The 22,991-nt window shown below is 36.3% G+C and overlaps 1 protein-coding gene across 7 annotated transcripts in view; it reads left to right on the top strand.

Annotated features, from left to right (window-relative positions):
- Positions 1-3,347, top strand: part of CIB2 (calcium and integrin binding family member 2) — a 55,095-nt gene extending 51,748 nt beyond the window's left edge. For 4 of the 7 annotated variants that reach the window (XM_072871431.1, XM_072871430.1, XM_072871432.1 and 1 more), the window contains one exon: positions 2,169-3,347. In XM_072871431.1, the coding sequence (XP_072727532.1) occupies positions 2,169-2,190 (22 nt within the window). In that variant the 3' untranslated portion in view covers positions 2,191-3,347. The remainder of the gene's footprint in view (positions 1-2,168) is intronic. The other 3 variants (XM_072871437.1, XM_072871436.1, XM_072871435.1) reach the window with 2 other exon arrangements.
- The last annotated feature ends 19,644 nt before the right edge of the window (positions 3,348-22,991 follow it).

Genomic DNA, 22,991 nt, shown 5'->3' with positions numbered 1-22,991 from the left:
TAAGCTTATTTGAATGCCTGAGGGTGAAACATACTATAACAATTTGAAATGGAGTTTGAGAAGAATATGGCATTAGTAACACCTGGGAGCTGCCAGAACTAGACAGAGAAACAACAGATTAAATAAAAAGATGTCATTGGAAATGCAGTATTTCTGAAAACTTTGTGTGCCTTTACCATATAACAGTTGATGTCCTGACTCCAGTCCTACCTAAAGCTGAAGTAAAAGAAGCTCTCTTATAGGAAATGTGCATCTTAGAAGACCTGTCCCAAAATGCAGATTATCTAGTTCTAAAATTAGAGCTAATGACAAATTGGCAAGAGATGCTTAGCAAGAAAACAGTGGAAGGCAATAATTTTGTCAGTATTTTTCACAGAATATTTCAGCTGCTTCTTAGTAAAAAGCTTCATCTCCAGTGGTGTTGTGGTTTAGCCCCAGTCGGCAACCAAGCACCACACAGCTGCTCACTCACTCCCCCCTGGTGGGATGGGGAAGAGAATCAGAAGAGTAAAAGTAAGAAAACTCGAGGGTTGAGATAATGACAGTTTAATAGGTAAAGCAAAAGCTGTGCACGCAAACAAAGCAAAGCAAGGCATTCCTTCACTCCTTCCCATGGGCAGGCAGGTGTTCAGCCATCTCCAGGAAAGCAGGGCTCCATCATGCGTAACGGTTACTTGGGAAGACAAATGCCATCACTCGGAATGACCCCGCTTCCTCCTTCTTCCCCAGCTTTATATTCTGAGCATAATGTCATATGGTATGGAATAGCCCTTTGGTCAGTTTGGATCAACTGTCTTGGCTGTGTCCCCTCCCAGCTTCTTCTGCACCTGGCAGAGCATGGGAAGCTGAAAAGTCCTTGACCAGTGCAGCAACAACTAAAACATCAGTGTGTTATCAACACTGTTTTCAGCACAAATCCAAAACATAGCCCCATACTAGCTACTATAAAGAAAATTAACTCTATCCCAGCCAAAACCAGCACAAACGGCCAAAATGACACTCTGATAGAAATGCAAAGAATTTCCAATAAATAGAATTCCAGTGAAGTGGATTTGGGTGGATTTTTTTTTTGAGGAGTCAGGCCTAAAATGTTTTCACATACAATGCTGTGGATTTTTTAGTTCCTAGATATTGCCTATGTGGGACTTAAATTTTCAAGAGTTTGGATTAATACGGGGCTCTAGACATTTCTTGAGTTGTGAACAAGATGTTTATAATTCTTTTTTCTAAAACCTTAGTGCTGTTAACCTCTTTGCATCACTGTACACTTTCTTTCATAATACTTAGGCTAGTATGCCAGACTGCTATACATCATATCTTTCAGTGTCACCCAGATTGAATAAATTCCTAGATACAAAGTTCCTAGGGACCACTGTGAACATGAAATTTTATCTCCTCCAAATACATACCACAGAGCTTCCTTCACTGAATTCCTGATGCAAATCAAATAGCTGTGATTATGTTAGAACATTCTTTTTGTAAAACAAAATCCAAAAACTGTACATCCAGAACTCTTCAGCCTCTCAAATACTCCAGACCTTTAAAGTTTTCTTTCAGTGTAGCCATCAAAATTGTAGTATGTAGATACAAAAATACATAATAATCTCTTCTGATTTCAGTCAAGAAAAAAATATGCTTTATACTGTCATGACATTGAACAGAGATTACTACCTAGAGGAAGTGAGTTTTCAAGATGCCCTCTTTAAATTCTCTTTTACTGTCCTGCTAAGATGCTCAGGAGTTTTTCTGAAAACTGGTGGCAGTAATAAGGCATGCTGCTTGCCTGTATCGTAGTGCAAATAGAAGGAAGATAACAATCAGGATCTCTTGATCCTAGCAAGACAAAACAAATTTATCTGCCTAATTTCACTTGTTTAGGAACCCAAATGCTGTGCCATAGCAAAAGTGCAATGGGGAAACCTTTAGCTCTGCTGTATATCCAATAAATAGGTCAACTTGTACTTGATTTAAGCCAGTGCTGAGTTTGGCCCCCGAGTTAACATTTTCAGAAGATGGAAATTTCTCCCAGAATGTTTAAATCTTCCTGAGACTGTGAGAGAAGAGATTCAGATTCATTATACAGCACCTTCCTTTTTGTACTTTAAGGAAAATGTTGTGCATAATGACAGATGTGTTTATATCTCTTAATCTTTTTCTTTCCTTTGCAGTACTTTCCACATAAGAATCTGAAGATGTTTCTGTGAGCCAGTGTTATCAGAAATGACTTGCCAGTCCAGCCTTTCTGAATCTCAGGCACTTTGAGGGCTTTTGTCCTCTGATTATGGCTTCTTAGAACTCAGCAGAAAGTACTGAAATAATTCTCATCCAGAAAGAGACAGAAGCATCATGTGATCTACAGGATATTTGGAACAGTCACATTTTTATTTTCACTGCTGGCCAAACACTCTGGCAAAGATGGTTGTTGTTGGGCTGTGGTTTTTCTTTTTTTTTTTTTTTCTTTTTTTTTAAACAGGCAGAATCAGACTATTACTAAAGGTATTTCCACATAGTTTTTATATTTATGAATATTTAATACTGCTCTTAAAAGCGCAAAAAAAAAAAAGATTGACAGAAAGATTAGCTTTGGTAACTTTTCCAATTGAAAGAAAGCATGGGCCTTAAATAATGAGATGCCTCTATCACTGTGTTGTACAGCTGGGGATCTTGCATGGAAATTACCTTAGGTGAAAGAACTGCAGTCAAGATCAAGCTCCCAGTGTTGAAGACAACCACATCCCAGGTTTGCCTTTCAGTCACTGAAATGGCAGTTGCTGGGTTTGGTGCTTACCTTCAACCAATATTTTATGGATTGTCATGTCCTTATGAAACTTGAAATATTTGCCTTTTGTATATGATAATTGCATACATGATTCATTTCTTCCCAAGATAAATGTTAAAACTGTGTCCTTATTCTCAAAGGGGGTCTTGCATTTTACTCATTCTATGGGCAAATAATGTTGAATAGAAGAATATAATCATCTGTAACTCATGAAGAAGTTAAAGAAGCACAGAACTACTACTAAGGACATGAAAAGACATTTTCTTTCTAAACCAGCTATGCAATCTTTCCCATAAAATGCATGAATGCAGCTCTATATTTCTCTTCCCTCTCCAGCTGGAAATCAGCTAGGTTTCTTTTTTTTAATTCCAGTATTGTTTAGGTACTGGGGCCTGAAGACAATCATATATGTATTACTGTTCTAACAGTCAATAGAAGGGCTCTGTCACTTACATGGCTTCTGTATCAAAGTCATCACAATTAAAACTTTTGACGCATTCTGTTGTGCTTTGAGAATTTTTGGGCTAAGCACATACTAATTTCCTTTCCGGTCATTATTCCAATTACCGTAAAGTTAAATCTTTCAAAGGGTGAAATGTGTTACTCTTATCGAAAAAGTTGTTAAAGTAGAGAAATGAATCTTTTTACCACTTCTGTAAGGATTATGATATTTATCTACCTCATAACCTCTTATGTATGGTGAGCTTGCAATGTAGCTTGCTGTTCAGAGTTACACAGCATGCATCAAGAAGAAATATTTATCTAGCAATATGGTTGTACATTAAAAGTGTCGATGGAAATTTTGGATATTCAAGGTACACAGGACACACTTGCCTAAGATAGCATAGTGAAAATGAAACTTGTATGTTAGTAATAACATTTATTTTAAAAATATTTTTTAGAATGATCATATTCAGTGATGTTTGTAGTATTTTAATACTTCCTCCTACTTTCTGTTTAGATAAAGGAATTAGAGCCTGAATTCCCTTCGATTTACTTACCCAAGGTAAAACTAGCATAAATCAATCCTGATATTCAGTTCTGATTGAGTAAGAAGAGATTCAAGCCTCAATCTTTTTCATTTTGAGCAGGTTAAGTTAGGTGTATTGGTTGATTCAAACAATTAGCGAGATGTTGGCATTAAGAGACGTTATGTTAAAATTACTTCCTATTCATTGAAATGTCAGCCTGATAGTTTTTTGTTTCTTTCAAGACACACATTTGACCTTGAAATCCTCGTGAGATGTGGTTTTCTGTCACAATTAGTATGTATTGTAAAATGCCAGTTGCAACATTCTGGATCAGATTATTCAGACAAAAAGGATCTGGTGCTGATGACATAGGGCGGTTCCCTTTGACATCAGTGTTCTTTTTCTATGTTTTAAAATTTCTATTAGCTAAAATTCTTTCCTTCCTGACACTGTGTGTCATTCCACAATTAGATCATCCTCCCCACTTAAAGGAAGACCTCAGTTCCCTTGGAATGTGCTCAGTGTGTTGTTTCCCTATGTCCTCCCTGACCTGAACGTCACAAAGCAGTTGAAGAGACACTTGGGCTTGCAGTCAGATGTTTAACCCTGGAGTCATCCATCTGAGCTGAGAAACAAAGAGAAAAAGAAATCAGGAGCACCCTGTGAAGGAGTACTCCTGTCCACAGTTAAAGGAGAATTATTGCAGAATATTGCAGGTACAAATGTATGCAGTTGTCCTAAGTCCCTTTATTTCTTTGACTTATGTTCATCTCCTGTAACAAAAACCTGAGCAGCATAGTATATTCCTGGAGTTTGAAAGAGATATGTACTCTAAATGCTTCTGGAGCAAAATAATCCTACCTAGTAGTAGGTAAATTGTGATACCAGCAGGCAAAGGTAGGGGGTAGATTTCTAAAGAAGCTTTGTATTAGCAGTTTCTTAGTTGTCTGTAGTTGGATATCTTGCCACTGAAACTTTTGTTATGGCAAGAGTGTTGAGTGAGGAGGAGTGCAGCATGATGCATTGCAAATTTAAATAATGTTATGAGGTAAAAAACCTGGTGTATTTCTGCAGTAGCATTATTGGCAGAATCTTACAAATTCACTAGCAAGTGTTTCTTCAGCCAGGCTTACTTATTCAAAAGGAACTCTCGGGCAATTTAGAAAGAAGCTGAAACAGTAAAAGAGATTTAGATTTAAAACAATTTTGGATTTGGCCTTAAAAGCAAGAGGACATACATTTTGTTTGGCAAAAAAGGTCTTAAATATGAATGGACATTTCTATATTTGCCTTCAAAAATGTACAAAGGAAAAGGAAAACCTAAACCTATTACCTAAAGCCTCTATTAAAATAGCTAAGTGTGTGTGTGTTATCTCTAGTTTATATACACTCAAAGCACCTTAGGGACAAAAAGGATCTAGTGGAAGTGAATAAAACAGTGTCAAAAAGTAAGTAATAACCAAGTTATTTATTAACACACTTTAGTTTATAATTGTTTTGAGGGAATACCATCAGCCGAGATTTGTAACAGCCTGCAGGTCAAAATCTGATCCTCATTACTTCCATATTAATCTTCAGTAACTCTGCTGACTTCAGTGGAATTAACTCATATGTCTGTAATTGGATCTGCATTGAGGAAGGCAGTTGTTTTTTTGCTGCAGTTCTTTGTGCTCTCTCATGCCCTTTTAATGTAATCTTGAAATGCTGAATGTTCTTTTGTTATTCGATAACTACATGCTCCTCTTTGTCAACAGACTCAGTGTTGGAATCTCTTGCAGTTTCTCACAATCGCATAGAAACAGTCTCCTTTCCTTTTTTCCCCAGGGCTAATTTTTGTCTCCTTGTTAGAGGCACTTCTGATGCAACAGCACAAGGTGGCACCATAACATCGTATCAGGTCATGACTTAATTTAACTGTTATTTCCCTGAAGTATAAGGTACTATATAGAATCTATGATGCCACCAAAAAAAGACTAAAACTGTGGTTAATTACTGATTTTAAAACTGTAGATAATTACACAGAAATTTTCATATTTGATCAAATTCGTGAAGTTAAATCTGACAAGGGGCAAAACTAAATACTTTTGAAACAGGTACATGAAAACTTAATGATTTTATAGAATAATTTCTGTACATGAGAATTTTTTCCTTGATACACATAGTAGTTGGATTGCGACCCAGTATAACGACAATACTCCTTTACAGTATTTTCAACTCTGTCTCAAATGCAGATATTGTAATTTTCCATACAATTACTAATTTCCTTTTGTGTGATGCTGGTCTCAGTAATATCTGATATTGATCAGTATACTGTGTTAATTTTTTTCCCTTTCATGAATTAATATGCTTTTAATTCCACCTGTTCAGTTTTGCTGTCTTTCAGTATCACTGGATATTATTTTCTTTTTTTCATTATGCAATAGTAGTGCCTCATGGTTTTTTGTTTGTAAAAATCATTATTTCATATCATCTGTTGTGTTCTTTGGAAATACGGTGGCCACAGCTGTAGCTGGTAATAGCAAACCATTGATTTATAGATAGTTTTCTGTATTTTCTGTCGTATCCTTTATAACTTATGCTAGTTTGTTTGCCTTAGAGCAGTGACAAACACTAAGTTGAAGTCTTTATAGGTGGTCTGTGGTATTTATATTTTTTTCTTGGTATGAGAAGACACAAGAATGGATTAATTCAACTTTTATTATTTTAGATGTGCATTGTCTGATGCATTGGAGTTTATCTACCATAATGTTTTCTGTTAACATGTTTTATATTTGATGGCTGTGAACATCTCCGTCTCAGTTAACCTATGAATTTCATCTTCACTGGGGCTTAGGCATATGCCTAATGTTCAACATGTGGCAAATGTACTGTTCTGAGTAAAGTGTTTATTTGAATTAAGGTCAAACTGAGATAAGGTACCATGTATGATGTTATCTGTCTTCTTACAGAGACGGAATCTGTTCCAGTGTTTATTGTTTTTTATGAAAACAGCGTATTAATAAAAATGTTTTTTATTAAAATCCCTGAAAATTGAAATGTACCTTAAAAATCAAACATAAGGATTTTGTTGCAGAAACTGTAAAAACTCATATTCTAGAGACCTAAATAGATTCAGATTATATTCTGAAATAACAGAATATAAAGTAAGCTAGAGACAGAGTTTTTGGTAACAATACATTTGTAACGGGAAATATTACACTTGTCAGCTCAGGATCTATAATAAATCAATATGGGCTGAAATAACAGCAGGATTAAAAAGAGCTTGTAATGTTATTGCCCAGTACACCTCAGCTGCAACAGGCAGTGGAATGAAATTTGAGGAAGATGTTAAAGATGATAAAATTATAATTGTTCATGTCCTTAGAAAGATGTGTCTGAGACAGAAGTAAAGGACATAGTGAACAGATGTTCTGCTTTTTTCTCTGTATCATTTTGCAGTTATGTGTGTCTTGTAGAGATATTAATGACACTGAGCGACTATCAGATTCTCTTTGGTGGGGAAAAGGAAGAGACTCTTCTTGGTAGAATTAAAAGAGCATCAGCATTACAGATGAAAGTGCCTTTATTTAACTGGAAGTTCTGCCATTCTTGTCGGTAAAAGACATTTTACAATCTGAACTCCAAATGAAACTCCCTACTGCGCTTTTCTTTTGACTGTTTCTCATTTGCAAGACCAATGACAAGCCAAGTGCGTCAGCCTTATGTGCTTTGCTGTTGCAATGTAGATTACTTGTTCCCTCTGTTCTTTCTCAGTTAAGATTTGCTCACGTCCAAATATTTTTATACATAAATCCATGACTCTTGTTATATCTATTTTGCACATGCATGATTAATCTGGCATGAATGCTGTTGAGTGCATGCTCACAAGCCCTGCAATACAAACCCTGATTTGTACAGTCTTCTCCAGTTCTGTGTACATATAGGTTGAGGCTGTATGTGCCTGAAAATGTAGGCCAAAGTGTTTTAACTGTGCTGAAGAGGGTTATGGGCACCAGTCCAGCTTCCTCCTTTTCTACTGTAACTTTTCTCAAGTGAAATCAATGGATGTAGCAGCCTGCCAGAAGCAAGGCAACACATTGCTGTGGGCTTAATCACAGTTTGGGCAGTTCAACATGGATAAAGCTTGCTATCTGTTCTGTATGCTAACAAGCTATATGAAATGGTAGCTGATTGTTGAAAGGGTGATAATTGAAGACTTTGGTCTGGTCCCTCCTGTAAAGCTCTGTGAGAACGCAGGTACAAGGTGTCTCTGTTTACTTGATGGAAATGATTCTCGGTTCAGTCTGAGAAAGTATTCATCTGTCCAGTTCCTGTTGTGGAAGTCAGATCCAGCTCTTTAATAGGCCTTTCATCCGCAGTGGTTATGGACTACTTCTCACATCACTCCAGAGGCAGTACTGAAAGTGAACTCATGCTAATCATTAGTAATCCTTTTTTAGCAATCTAATATTCAGGGTTACTTCAATGGCACTTAGAAATAAATTTATATTCACCAGATTTTCCCCCCCTTTTAAGAGGAAATTATCTTCTATTTAGGAATCTGTTCAACTTTGTCGTTATGGCCTAGTAGACCCTGAGAGGAAAAGCAATATTGGGTTTTTAACCAAAATGGTCTTTTTGGTTTCAGAAAATGGTCATGCCACTTTTTTTGTGCAGATATAAGATTGCGCATGCAAAAAACATTGTAGATTCAGAGCAAATTCCCTCTAGGAGTAATTTGAAACTGAAAGACTGCATTTGCTTTGCCTAAACAAATAGGTTAATTAATGTGTGTATTCGCAGAAATAAATTAAATTCCAGGAAATTCAGTGAGGCTTTTCATATGTTTTCATCTCTTTTCTGGTGATTTTAGTGACTATTGTTCTTCTAATGATAAAACTAAATATGATAAAGAAATATATGTAAATTCCCTATTGTAATTTGACACATCCTAATAATGACAGTAGCACTAGAATTTACAGTTTCACAAGTCACTCTTACTACGTATCTTTAAACTTTGGCTTTCTGCAAAATTTGCTGGCAAATGTTCCTGATGGAATGACTTAATCCCAAGTGACTCATTTTCAATATTTTTCCATTTCCAGTTATCTCCTGTAGCTGAAAAAGCAGAGGGAATAATTGGCATCTAGAGAATTTTGTGTATTTTGAGGTCTTTTCCTTCCAGGAAATTCACAAAATTAAATACTAGGTTATTAATGCAGTAAGTCCGGGAAATTCACAAAATTAAATACTAGGTTATTAATGCGGTACGTTCAGCCTGATTTGCTTAGAGCAATTACTTTTTCTCACTGTGATAGTTCTGTAGTAGCCAGATATCCTTGAGGGCCTGGTCTCAACAACAGGAAGACTCCTACTCACTTCAGTAGGCAGGCTTCAGGTCAGGTCCTTAATATTTTGCTTTGTTCAAATGTGGAATGCATAAACAACCAATCAAAGACTGCAGATAAATTATTCTATTTCTGAAGAAATACTAATAAGCAGGCACTATCAGAGATGGAAAACAGATTTACTGCAAGTATTTTTATTGTCTCATTCCGTATGAGACAATATGTAAAATGAAAGAAAATATTCTAGCTCCATATGACAGATAAGGGGAATGTTTGCTAATAGTGGCCAGGAGAACTGAAGTAAACCTATGTAACAAACTGTGTAATCAGCAAACATTCTGCAAGTTGGCAAAATTTTTAATGGATTTGAAAATCTGTTGAAGTTCACAACTGAGGCCATATCTGGGTAATGCCAAAGTTGAACCTTCTGTGACTCGGTTTCCACCCCTGCAGACAGGGATTTTCAGGTTCAGCTGAAATGGTACTCAGCAATTTCTAATTAAGTTCCCTTTGACACAAGGCACCTTGGTGGGGAAGAAAAAAGTCAAAGAAATCTTGTGAGCAGCAAGCCTTTAAATGTAAAATAAAAAGTGGGAAGGGAAGAATTTCTGAGCAGCTTGTGAAACTAAGCTTCACTCTTGCTATATTTCAAATTTAATGTATCTTATTTATGACCAGTTCAGCCTTAATTGTGTTCCCTTCTGGAGGATAAATTATCTTTTTTTTTTTATGAATTTCTCCTCTCCTTCCTTGTGTAGCTGTGAATTCAAGCATATTATTTAACAGGTCGTGAAGTGAATTTTTGAATCATTGTCTTTTTCAAAACCTCTGGACTTCAGGCCACAGTTCTTCCTTCTGACCTGCATTCATATACTCAGACAATAAACAGGCAGAAATCATGGAGCACAGAGAGAGGAACCTTTTCCATCATACAGTGGACTGATGCCAGGAGTGTGCCTGTCTGAGGCAAGTGAACAGCAGGCAGAAGGGGCACTTTGGGATAACAAAGACTGGGTATGTTTGTGCATTTTTAGTGAATAGCCTTCATCCACTCCATCAGAAATGAAGTGGATACATTTCTCAATAAAGGTATAGGTTTTTATATATTCTCACCTTCCTCTTTAAGTGTGCAGTTAGCTAAATCATGCCAGGTTAAATTGCTGGTTTGAGGCAGGCACCAGACCATCTAGTTCTTTGAACTGAGGAGCCAGTACCATACTACTTGTGCCAAACAGCATCATTATCTCTAGTATGTCCCTTTGATTTCGGTGAGTTTATTAAAACATGAATAATTAATCTGAGACTACTGAAAAAAGCAAAAAATCTTCCTTTGCCATTTCATCTGTGCCTTACACATTTTGTTTGAATGTTCTTGCTTTACTGATCTAAACAAAGAGTATTTGATGTCTCATAAAGAATACAGGAATCTGAGTTTGCACTGTATTGTTATGTCCTGTAAAACTGTACAGTGAATTTGGCTAACATTCTCTCTCATTTGCTTGCTTGAAATGTGTACATTTTGTACACAAAGAGGCTGCAGGCTTATCACTACATACCACTGCCCTTAACATTCTGAGTAAGCATTTGATAAATTCTGGTAAAGCCAGAGTAAATATTTTAAACGGTATCTTCATACTTTGACCAAACTCCTCCTGGGAAGAAACTTGAGATTGTTATATCCCTTTGAAAATGTCAGTATATCATTTGAGTGTTCACTCAGCAATCTCTCTTGTGTATTATAAGCTAGTCAGAGGATTAATGCAGTGCAGTAGTTTTGGCTTCAGGTCTCTTAGGTTTGCCAAGAAGTTTAGGGCTTATTCTGATGACACAGCTGTAGAAATAAAGTCCACTGCATTCAGTGTATTGAAAAGTATAGCTTTGTTAGAGAAACATACCAATTAGTGACCTATTTATGGTATATTCTCATTATTTCTTATTTTTGGCTTATTTTCAGCTGAAAACTGGTAGAACGCTTAGTATTTCTGCAGTTCATCTGTTGTATTTACCTTGAGAATACCAGTGCAGAGAAAAGGTAGGATGAGCAGGGAAAATTGAGCCTATTATGTGAGAAGAGCTTAAAAAAAATCTTGGCAGTAAAATGAAACTGAGGGGGTTATGAATCCTGTGGTGAAACCCAGGAAGCTTAATTCAGTGACCTGGGTTTTGAAACCTACAAAAACTCTTACCTTTCCCTATCCTGTTTAGCTTAAGGTACAAAGCAGGTGGAATTTTTTAATTGATAGCTAATCTACTGCTATTGAATATAATAATTTACAAATAATTGTGATTCTTCATGGCCTTTGATTCTAATTAATGTCCTTTTTATGTCCCATTAAAAAGGGGGAAAATGAAGAAGTGTATGCAGAAGGAAAGAGAGTCAAGGACACTTCCCTGGTTATCTACTGATTTATTCTGCCCCCAAGTAGGACCTTCAATCACCTCTGACTGCTGAGGCAGCCAATTTCTAAACTCTTTTTTAGCTTAGAAATCCATTATAGGGACAGGAAGAAAAGACAATCGTGGTGAAAATTTATAATCAGGATTCATAGGTGATTTCTTTTTTGTGAATGGGATTTGCTTTCTATCTAGTATCATCCTTCTTTTTAATACTTGTACTAATTGTGACACTGGTAGTGTTGCTGGCTGCATGTTTCTTCTTTTTCTTCTTGAATTTATGAAATAATTTAGATCCCTTTTTTAGTTTAGTTTAATGATTTTTGTTGGCTCACAATAGAAGTTTGGGGTTTTGTTGTTGTCAGCTTTGATTTATAATCATCTGTGATGTATGGCAGGGATTTATAACTTGACTGTTTTGCATCTTTTATCTATAAGCTTAATGAGCTGCTAAAAAGATTTGTTTAAAACCAGAAAAAGTTGTAATCAAATGTTAATAACCACTGAGAATGGAATTTTGGCCTGATGCTTCTTTGAATGCACATGGTCAGTGAAAGCGAATGAACAGAATGGAAATAGCTAGCACTTCTGGAATAGAATCATTTAGGCTGGAAAAGACCTTTAAGGTCATCAAGTCCAACTGTTAATACTACCACTACTTTGGGATCTGGAGAATAGAAATGCCTCTTCATAGTATTTCTGTCTTCAATCCAGTTGAATTGCACTATTAAATTTTTTTAATAGAGCTTTCCCAAAGTTCACAAGAAGATATAAGATATTTTGGTCAAAATTATGGATAGATTCTTATGGAAGATGAGCCCAAACTGCTATGTCACCAACTTTTTTTAATGTGTGTGAGGTTGCAGAGGTCTTCATTATGAAGAGTTGTATTTTGTCCATTATTGAACAAGGAACAAGATGTATAGTTTGTATTCAGTTTTCCAAAAAGCACAGGAGGGTGTCTGGACACTCTGAGAATGAGTCTTTTCTTGATTAAAAAAGCAATTCCACTTTAAGTACTGGCATTTTGTCTGCTGTAGGATTAGTGTAATTAAGAGGAGAATGAGCCAGAGGGTTTGTGTTTGTCCCAAAAATTGGTCTTTTTTTTGGTTTTATTTCTTTTATTCTCCCACTTAAACTTGTTTATTCACCTGTAACTGCAAAAGTCTTTAACAATACCTTGAGGATGTCTGAACAGAGAAATAACAATTAAGAAATCATACCTTGGAGTAAAATACTACTAAAAAGCCTTGGCAAATTTCTCAGTTCTGCTTTCTCTTCTAAGAGTTTCTATCCTCTTTTAGACCAAGGAAAATCAGGGAACCCTAGAGGGTATGTGTTAGTGGTTTTACATTCCCATTGTGTACTAGGGACCATGCATTTAAATGACCTCTATGCAATGCCTGGTTCTCACAAACAGAAAGGAAGAATCAGCTGACCCAAGTTCTGTCACTGTACTCAGGAGAAGCAGATTGTTTCATCTCTCCATTGATCTCTGCAGTCCAGGTACACCTTTCTCATTCATGGCTCTCTTTTTGAAAGGCCGGAGACTGAGGAGCATCAGCTGTACTGCTCCTCCTTACCAGTCACTTACTCCAAGATTAATAATATCCAGTGGATGCTTCCAACAGAGTTGTTTGTCCTCTGTACTTCCCTGTGAACATTTCTTTCCAGCAGGTGTTTGCCTCCCATTTTTTTCTGTGTATTGCCATGCTCTGTTTGCTCTCCTACTGTGAACTAGGAAACAGCATCCAAGTAAAGATTAAATTTTGAAATAGTGTTCTCAGAAGACCAATGAATCTGCTGAACCTGGAGATGGTAAATAAAATGGTAAACAGACTTAATGAGACTGTTTCCATTTCTTATAAACTAAATATATAAGCTAAATTCTCAGCCTGTTTTCATGTGCAAAATTTCACATTTGCCATCAAACAGATGCATGAATGTATGTTGTGGATACAGCTAGAAGGCCAGTTGAAGTATTGAATGAGATGCACGACTTACTGTTTTGAATTGAAATCCTACCAGCAAAACAAAGCATAGGAAATACTGGGGCAGAAAATGTTGAGGATAAATCTTTATTGCTCTGGATTTATTTTGCAAGTTGAGAATAGCTTTTATATTGTGCATTAGGATTTCCATATAACGTAATTGGAAGAGAGGCGGGAATGTGTGACATGATACTTTTAGCTGTCTTTATATTATAGCTTTGTGAAGTTAGGTCAGCTGATCCTCTAGCAAAAATTAGCAGCCTCATAGACTTACTCTAACCTGTACTTCCAGTATCTATAAGTTATCACTGAAGACCAGTGGGACTTACTGACGCCTATGTACACCTTTTTTCTACAGGTCATGCCTGGTAGCGGCTACAGGGAGTTGCTGAGTACCAGTGCTTACTCTGGCATTCTGCTATTTGGAGATCTCCCTAACTGGGAGAAATCTTTCTGTGATCACCTGTTCTGGTTTCTGTAATGCTAAGACTGTTGCAGGTACAGGTTACTCTCTGTTTTCCACAAATAGTTCTGCAAGTGATCTTGATAAAACTTTTCTTGACATGGTCCCTGACAATAAGCTCAGAGCGAGAATGAATGTCATGTTAAACAGGAAGGTTTAAAAATCTCAGTGAAGAGTCACAAAATCTATGCTGCAGTATATGCAGCTGTAAAAACTCTTTGGAAGCCTGAGTATATTAAAAAAAAAAAAAAATACTGCTCGCAAAAATTCCTGCTGCTTCGATTCAAAGCCAATTACACCTTCTCAGAAAACACTGATGATTATACTTTTCCCAGTAATACCAGTTGGGAGGGCTTGGAGGTTATGAATTCTAACTGATATAATAAATAAAAGCTAAACAACATTTTGTAAAACTCATTATGATTAGCATATATGTGAAATAAAAGACAAGGAACACAATCAATTTTAATGCCTTAGAACAAATTCCATAGGAACAGTCATACCATATCCTGGTTATTACTGTTTGTATTTTTTTGCAGAAAACAGTCTGTGAATCTGTACAAGAAAGAGAATACATTAAAAAATTGGAAATAGAATTAGAATTTATTTCTCATATAAATGATACATTTGTTACTAAGCTGATAAAAACTATGAATGATTGTTCTCCAGACATTCAAATGAAGATTTCAAATAAATATATAAATAAAACTTAAGTTCAAAGAGCTTGATTATTCTTTGATTCTCACAAGCTTATTTCAGAATTAAGAGCAGTTAGTTGAGTTTATCCATGCAAATTTTAAGCAAGATTGGAATCAAACTGAATGTTTTGCTTATAGTGAAAAAATATAGCATTTGATATCTTGATGATAATCAACTAGTAGTGTTGCACACTGCATATAAATGCTACTTTACCTGTGTATAAATATTACTTTAATGTTAATAAGTACTGAAGTATACAAGTTATTACGTAAATGCTGATGGTATTCTAAGCCACCCATTAGGATTTCATTTATGAGGTCCTGTACGAAGAGAGAACAAAATCCCAATTCCTGCCTCAGAAGTTTATATTGTAAGAATATGAAGAACACCACAAGATCAGTCAGACTTCTGGAGGAATACAAATTCACATATTCCATTAGCTGAAATTTTTCATTAGTGTAAGATCTGTTGTGTCATCCATAAGTCTTGTAGTATGGAAGTGTTAACAACTTTATAAATCTTGCAACAGTTACTACATCCTCTCTCAGTTTAAATGCACACTAAGTCTCTGGGGGTTGTGGTTTGATTGATAAGGGGGCATCTGAGATTATCAAAACAATTCAGGATAGATAGTTCGTTCATATTAAAGAATATGGATGGGAAAGTTGTTGGCTCTATTTTTAAAATACCTATAACAAGGCCGATGGCAAGGAGGCAGTTCTCCACATCTGAAATGGAACAAGTGCTATGAAACAGTTAGGTTTATGCTGAGCTTTATCAGCAGATTTGTAGTGGATTTTGGATATAACCAGTAAAAACAGACATTATATAGAACTATAGAAAAAAATATTCTAGCCTTGGTTAGCAATCACCAGATCCTGTAGAAAGACTAAATCTAAGCAGCACAAGATTTCAAAGGACAGTTTTTCAGTGACAAATCATGTTGCAAACTAGGTGGCATTGTGTTCACAATCATTGCTAGGTCTTTTTGAGTCCCTGAAGTTTGAATTTCTTCCTCAGCAGAGTATTAGAATAAGGCCTGTGTACCTCTGGATATCTGACAGCAAGCTGAGTTTGCAGAGCACTTCACAGTCATTAGCTTGTCCTCAGAGGAGCCTTGGCAATTAGGCCACTAAGAGTGTTGATATTGATGGAGGGCTTTGAGACAGCTGGTTAAGCAAAGCTGTGCCAAAGCTAACATGGAATTCGCACAAGGTGGATTGTAACTTTAGCATGTTTTAGGAAAGATTTTATTTAATTACCAGACATTGTCTTTGCTAACAAGGATCCTATTGCCTTATTATTTGGTTTATACTGGTGATCCAAAGTGATCTAATCATATACACTTTTGTCATCTGCCTATGGAAAAGTTCTCTATGAAACGTCTTTCCTGAATAACTGCTATAAGAACAGATGTTTAATGCATTTCTACTCAAAATATTGAGTCCATTTGTCTTTTAAACATGATATAAATGAAGTTAGAAATCTGTGGTGTTCATTCTGTGAAAGCTAGCGCTTTCATAGGGTATTTCTTAATACTTCAGAATTAGTGTAGGAGGATGTAATACTTCAGAATGGACATGAAAAGTTACTGTTTAAGTTCAGATTCATGGTGTTTTGTCTTTTTTTAGGGATGCTTATTTCAGAATTCTGTTACACGGATATATTGTTGAAATGACTGTAGGTTTTTCATGCAGTTTACGTGCATATTTTCAACTTGGCCAATTTGTTTTGCCTTAGTCTGCAATATTCTTTATCATATTTGCAATATTCTTTACTGTATTTTGTCTCAAAATTCTATTTATTTGTCTGCCTTGGCACCAGGATCCCATGCTGGGCTATAAGTACTTTTTCTTCCTAAAATTTATCACAAACATGCTAATGAAGCATTCTACAGTGCAAAAATTTTTAGCCTAAGCAAAAGCAACACAACAAATATTTTGGTGCATTCAATCCCACTCAGCAACTAATTGAATTACAAAGTCCTTAACCTACCTTAGCACAGGCAGTTGTAACACTTTATCCAAAAGGCTCGGTTTCAGAAGTTTGGTAATGGCCTATCAAATCTGCAAGACTTTCATGAGTGCAGGTATGCCCAGACATAACATAGAGGCCATTACTCAAGTGGCTGATGACAAAATGCCAACATCAATCTTTGCCTCTGCAATAAAAGTTATGGTTTAGCTTGGGCTGGGAACACGCTGATTTGGTTTGACATTCTCACTTCAAACTTGGCAACCCAGAACTTAGTATAACTTGGATTCAAACTGCATTTTATCTGAATAATCAAAGAACAACTTTTGAATAGGACATTTTTTCCTTGTCTTTGCACAGTCAGATTTGAAACTACTTAACCTTGGAAAGCTCTGCTCACAAACCTAATGTGTTCTGCATATAGTTGTTTTTTCTTTCTGGTGTGCTTTTGTACATTTAGAAAATCTTTAGAGATAGGATTGGCATCATGTGAAACCACCTTGATCTTTAACTTTGGTAATTAGATGGATTTGGACTTTTACATCTCACAATGTGGATCTCTGTTATTTGAGCAAAAACAATGAAATAGCGATAGTAAGCAGTTACCCTCAGAGTGGAATGGTTACAGGAGAAGTGAGACATACATACATATTTTTTGTAATATATATGTATTTAATTAGCATTTTCCCTAACTGGAAACACATAGAAAATCAGAAATTAATTTTAGGATGTCGTGGGGAGACTTATTCACTCTCTCATGTTTTCAATTTCCCATTATGGCTCCTCTCTTTCTGTTCCTATTGACCTTCCAAATCCAAGCTCTGTTCAGATTCACAGGCCCACACAAGACAAATACTTGACATAGGAATTCCTGCTTTGCCTGTGTTAGCTGTTTGCTCCGAAGCATGATAGTGTGTTGTAGCTTTACAACATAATGATTGCAAGATTTTTTAATATGAGCAAACAGCACTATTTCTGTATACCTTCCCAAACTGTTTTTCATAAACACACACATTAAAAAACCAAACCAAAAGTCCCATCTTGAAGCGAGCGTGATATAGAAAATATCAGGTATGATGATTATATTTTCATAAAGTTAATAATCTAGAAACACTGTCATGATGGTAAGTGTTACAGTGTTCTACATAAGTTTGGAAATTGGTACTCTACAGCTTCAACTGTGATTTCTGTAGGAGGGTTCTTTCTTAGTCCTTTTAGTCTTAGAAAGTCAGAAACCCTAAAGCACACTATTTCCTATATGATTCAGAACATGTAGAATGAATTTTAGGTAATATTTAAGAAAGAGGAACAAATTCAGCCAATCTCATTTGGACTGGACTAAACTCCAAGCTAATAATTTCAGCATGATTCTACAGGCAATCTGCCTGTACCACAAGATTTCAACTGAGAGAGACTTGCTGATAAGAAATTATGTTATGCCTTCGCATTCTGCCTTTTCTAACTTTCCATTATTGGCCACTGACCACTATTTCTATTCTGTAGTCTCCGTGAACCACTGTCTACCACAGACTTTTCACCACTTCTGTGTATTGCCAGACATGAAAACCAAAAGTCTGCATCTTCTCTGTGCTGAGATTACAAACTATGCCATTTTCGATACAACTTTTATGTAAAGAGACTACAGCTTCTTTCTATTTTATTCATCCTACAGTACTTTTTTCATTCTCCCTATAGGAAAGTTACACATCAGTATTATTTTACAGGCCTGCAATCAGTCTGTGTTTCAACCACTGCAGAAGCTAGGTTGTGCCCCAGGAACACAGCCTTAATGCATCCATGTATCTGAGAGACATAAGGAAAACCTTGTCTGTCTGGGCTTTTTCACCCTTCCATATTTGCATTTAAAAACACCATAGCATTTAAATACTCTTGTAAAAAAGAGATCCTGAAATGAAACGTGTTTGTTAGTTGTGTACACCTTATTCTGTTTCTCTCAGCTTATACTGTAATTCATTTGATGCACTTCCATTACATTACCACCACCTTGAATGCTTCCTCTGAATTTGGTCTCATGAACCTGAGTGAAAATGCATTGTGTATGCAAAAAAACCACCCTTCAAGAACCTGCCACTGAGCCAACTGTTACCAACATATTCTGGTAGGCAAGCAGCAGTGTAAGGTTTATCATTGACCTATAAGATGAAAAGCTGTGTGAATTCATGGTGAGCTGAAGAAGTAGATGACATATCCATCATCTGAATTCACAGATATGAGACACTGGAGCATGAAAAAAGGAGTGGAATTTCTCCTCCATAACACACTGGAGGAAGCATAAAGAACCTTTTGCACTTAACCACATAAAGCCATTTTGATCCCACTCTTCATAAAATACTGAATACCTTCAAAAGGTCAGCAGAGAAGGGGATTTAAGTATGTGTGTGTCTCTGCTATAGTCAAAGTTCTTGTAGTCTTATAAAACCTGAACAATTCTAGTCCTGCAGCCTTCCATTCTCATGTGAAAGTAATGGGAGGGTTGTTTGGTGCATGCTGCTTTAAAACAAATCTCTTATTTATACATGAATAGAAATATTTCCATTTAGCTAGAGTAATTTTGTACTTTTCATAAGAGCACAAATGCTTTTGTTCTTTCATTTGCAAATGCTTTAAAATACATAGGAATGACAAGTATGTGGTGGCGTCCATTTCACAAAAAATGTAAATTATTCAGGTTCCTCTTTTGGAGCTATTTTGAGATCTTTTATCACTGAATGATTTATTGGAGTTTAAAAAAAAAAAAAATTCAGAAGCGGCCACTGAATTATTAAATGCCCATTCTCCCTCTTGGTTATTCAAAGATTTTAAGCATCCACAACTAGCCTAGTAATTTGAGGTTTATGGTATTCTACAAAAACAAGACCATACTGACAGCTTAAGTCAGAGATTTCTCCTGCCTGGTCAGTCCAAAATCTGTGTCCTTTACAAAGCCATGCAGTGTTTATACTATCTTTTTGTCAACATCCAACTCTGAAATAACATTTTCCTTAAGAATGCCAGGGACAGACAGTTTGTTTCTGCCCACTTGAATCCTGGGCTGCTTGCTGGAACAGGGAGGAGATTGCAGAATGCCCGCAGCAGCAGCTTGCACTCTGTGCAGTCTCCTGGACCTAGATCTGGCCTATGCTTGATCCAGTGCCGCTGGAAATGAGTGTTTTACAAAGATGTATACATGAGCCCTCCAACAAGTCTGGAGGAACTTGCTGTACAAATGCTCTCACTGTTTAACTTTCTGTTGTTACACATCCTGTTTTCTCATTATAAACCATCAAACCAGGTGTGAACAACACTGGTCTAAGTGAGGAGCATTTTACACCTATTTTGTACAGCTAGCGATTACTGCAAGAGTAGGTCATGAACCAGAACTATAATTACCAGTCAGTCTAGCAAAAGATTAATGCAGTTCATTGTTGCTGCTAATGAAACCGAGGAGGATATGAATCAAAGCTACCTATCACTAGAAGAAAGTTAACTCTAAGTCAGCTTGAGCTGTGGCTGAGAGAGTTTCACATAAGAGAAGATAGAGAAGTGATTAATTTAATCCATTCATACTGTGCACTACATCATCTGCTAGATCTCTGCATTGTATCACAAATCAAAGTTCTAGCTCATGTCCTGCAGAGTATTTCTAGAGGAAAAATCTAATCCTAGGCAGTTATACACTTAGAAGGACCCAGCCTTGGCAGTTTGTCTATGTATTTAAAGCTTCTATGTCTCAGGTTCTCAGATGTTAAGCTCTGGAATTATATATCAACTCTAGAGCAAGGCTAACATTGAGATGGTGACATACAGCTTTTCATGTTCTTTATGACAGTCAAAATCAAACTGATTTTTTCTCATGTGTTCTGCATTCTGAAACCACAAACCCAGCAGTCTAAGCTGAATCATATGTATCTTGTTTGTTTTGTTTCTTATGAAACATTTTAGTATATATATTTCCTTGGCACAGGGTTATTCTGTTCCACCTTCCACTAAGATACTGTGGCAATGTCTTTAAGTTACAAGAAGACATAGTCCAGCCTCAGCTGATAACTTGCTGGTCTGTGGTCTGCTTTTGGCTCTCACTGAAATTAATAACAAAAAACCCCCACAACCCTTTTCATAGCCTCAGGTTTGTAAAGGTAAAGTCTAGTAGATTTATGTTCTTATAGTTACATCTTCTGTGGTTGAAATTCAGTATGAACTAAATCGTGTTGGTTTCAAATATAAACTCATATCCACAGTCTAGCACTTTTAGGAAAAAAAAAAAAAAACCCTCTGCTGCACGTACATGGTTTTTAAAATACTTCTTGACTCATATAGAACTAAACACTGAGACAGAAGCAAATCTTATCTGAAGTAGTTAGGATGAAGTTAGTGCCACTACAGAATTTTTAATAGTCAATAAAGTTTGCTGTTGAGTATCAGAAGTGAATTTCCACTTTCCCTTACTATTTTGTATGTTTGAAGGGTATTGGATCTTGAATTTTTGTTTTACTAGAAAACCGTTTAGGACTTTACAGAACTACTGGTATTTGAATTGTGACATCCCTCAAGACTGAAACCTGAATGATTGCAAGGGCAAGGAATTTTCATTCAGATCACTGGGATGCCCTCTCTGTCATTATGTACTAACTTTGTGTGGACACTGATGTACACGTGCAAAGCACCTAGCTGCTCCTTATCCTTCATTGTCTTTTTGTAATTCAAGATTCCTAACAAATACATCAGAGAAGAGTACTCTTCCAAAACATCTAACATCCTTGCAATCTCAACTAAAATTACTTTATTCAAGGAATCTTCTAGCAGTATTGCAGAAAAAACCCACAAACTGTTTTTTACCTAACATAAAACTGAAGAGAATGAAGAAGTAAACAAAAGCAGAGATCACTGTAGATCTATGTCATAAAGAAATACAGGAGATTAAAAAAATTGTTTTCTTTGCAGATAATTTATAGTGTTTTTACAGTTTAAACCTTTTCCTCTAAGAGAACCTTGACCAGGGTAAAGATCACAGGATATCATCTATTGTTTTTACCACTTAAGTGTTGTTTAAGTGAGGAAAAAATGGAATTGATAAGGACAAGCATCAGCTTGGCCTTGCCAAGTGGCTTTTTTTCCATACTGGGTATCAAAATCAATGGAAATGCCTGCATGCTGTAATTAAACAAAGCTTTATTTTCCTTTGCTTATATAAAAATTGTTGCTAAGGTGGGTTCTAGAGTGAGGGTAATGAGCTCAGGCTGAGAAGTAGTAATTTTTTTCTGTAGTTCACAGCTCTAAGGTGACTGCCAGCTCATTGTTGTACATTACTATCTATGACGTTATTAAATGTCTGAGTATGCTTTTCTTTTTCAATAAGTGCTTTTTCCTGTGCTAATTTCACCTATGTAACTTAAACACTTTTCCTACAAAGGAGATACCAATATGTTTGACAAACAAGACATGAGTTTCTTATTTTAAGTGTTGGAACTTGAGATTCATGTTAGCATTAATTGGATCCAATTCCCATTGTCACAGAATCATCTGCCTGGAGCAATGCAGTCCCATGTGAGCTTGAACACTCGGATGGTAGAGTGTAGTTTTGGGTGCTGAGGGTATCTCAGTCCCAGAAGTAATATAGTCATATAAGCACAAGACTGTATTTAGATACACAATTACCCTGCCAAAACACTGTATCAACATGGCCAGTGCTAGCTTTGGTTCTGTCATACTGTGTGATTCAGTGTATCCTTGAATTTTATTCTTAACTGATGTTTCATGTCTCATGATCCAAATACACTTGGTGCTAGAGCTCGCCACAATTACTGCCCCATATCCTGCCCCTTTAGTGTTTCCTCAGCTAAATTTATCACTTATTTCTTCAGGAATTGTGTCTCATTTGGGACTGAAGAGTCTGAATCAACACCTAATGCACTGGCAGTAAATAAGCCATCTTAGGTGTCCTCATTACTCCTTACTCATTCTCGGCTCTTTCATCAGCCTTCTCCCAACACCCTTCTGTTAGCCCTCTCATCTTTCTACTACATTTGCAGAATACATTGCATTAGATATTACTATTCAATTAGAGGTTCTGAAGACAGAAATTTCAAGAGAGTCTAAGTTCTTTGGTTTAATAAATCTGATGTTGTCTTATACTTCCCCAAATTCTGTCACTTCTCAGGAGAAATTAATTCTAAATGAAAACCCATGAAAGAACATCTGGGAGAGCTGCTTCTATGTGTAGATCTCACATTCAGGAAATAAATGAGTTATGTCAGTACACAGCAGTCTTGTGACTGGGTAGCTATCTGGTAAATGTGTAAGATCAACTCAGCAAAGTCTTCAGAAGATTCCAAATAAAAATGATTGCTATAGCCATTAATTGCTGTGAATAAGGTATATATTCCATAACCTTTG

Source organism: Ciconia boyciana, chromosome 8 (assembly GCF_034638445.1).
Source record: "Ciconia boyciana chromosome 8, ASM3463844v1, whole genome shotgun sequence".
Classification (NCBI taxonomy): Eukaryota; Metazoa; Chordata; class Aves; order Ciconiiformes; family Ciconiidae; genus Ciconia; species Ciconia boyciana.
The sequence above is the reverse complement of the archived record's forward strand: the minus strand, read 5'-3'. Positions and strand labels throughout refer to the sequence as shown.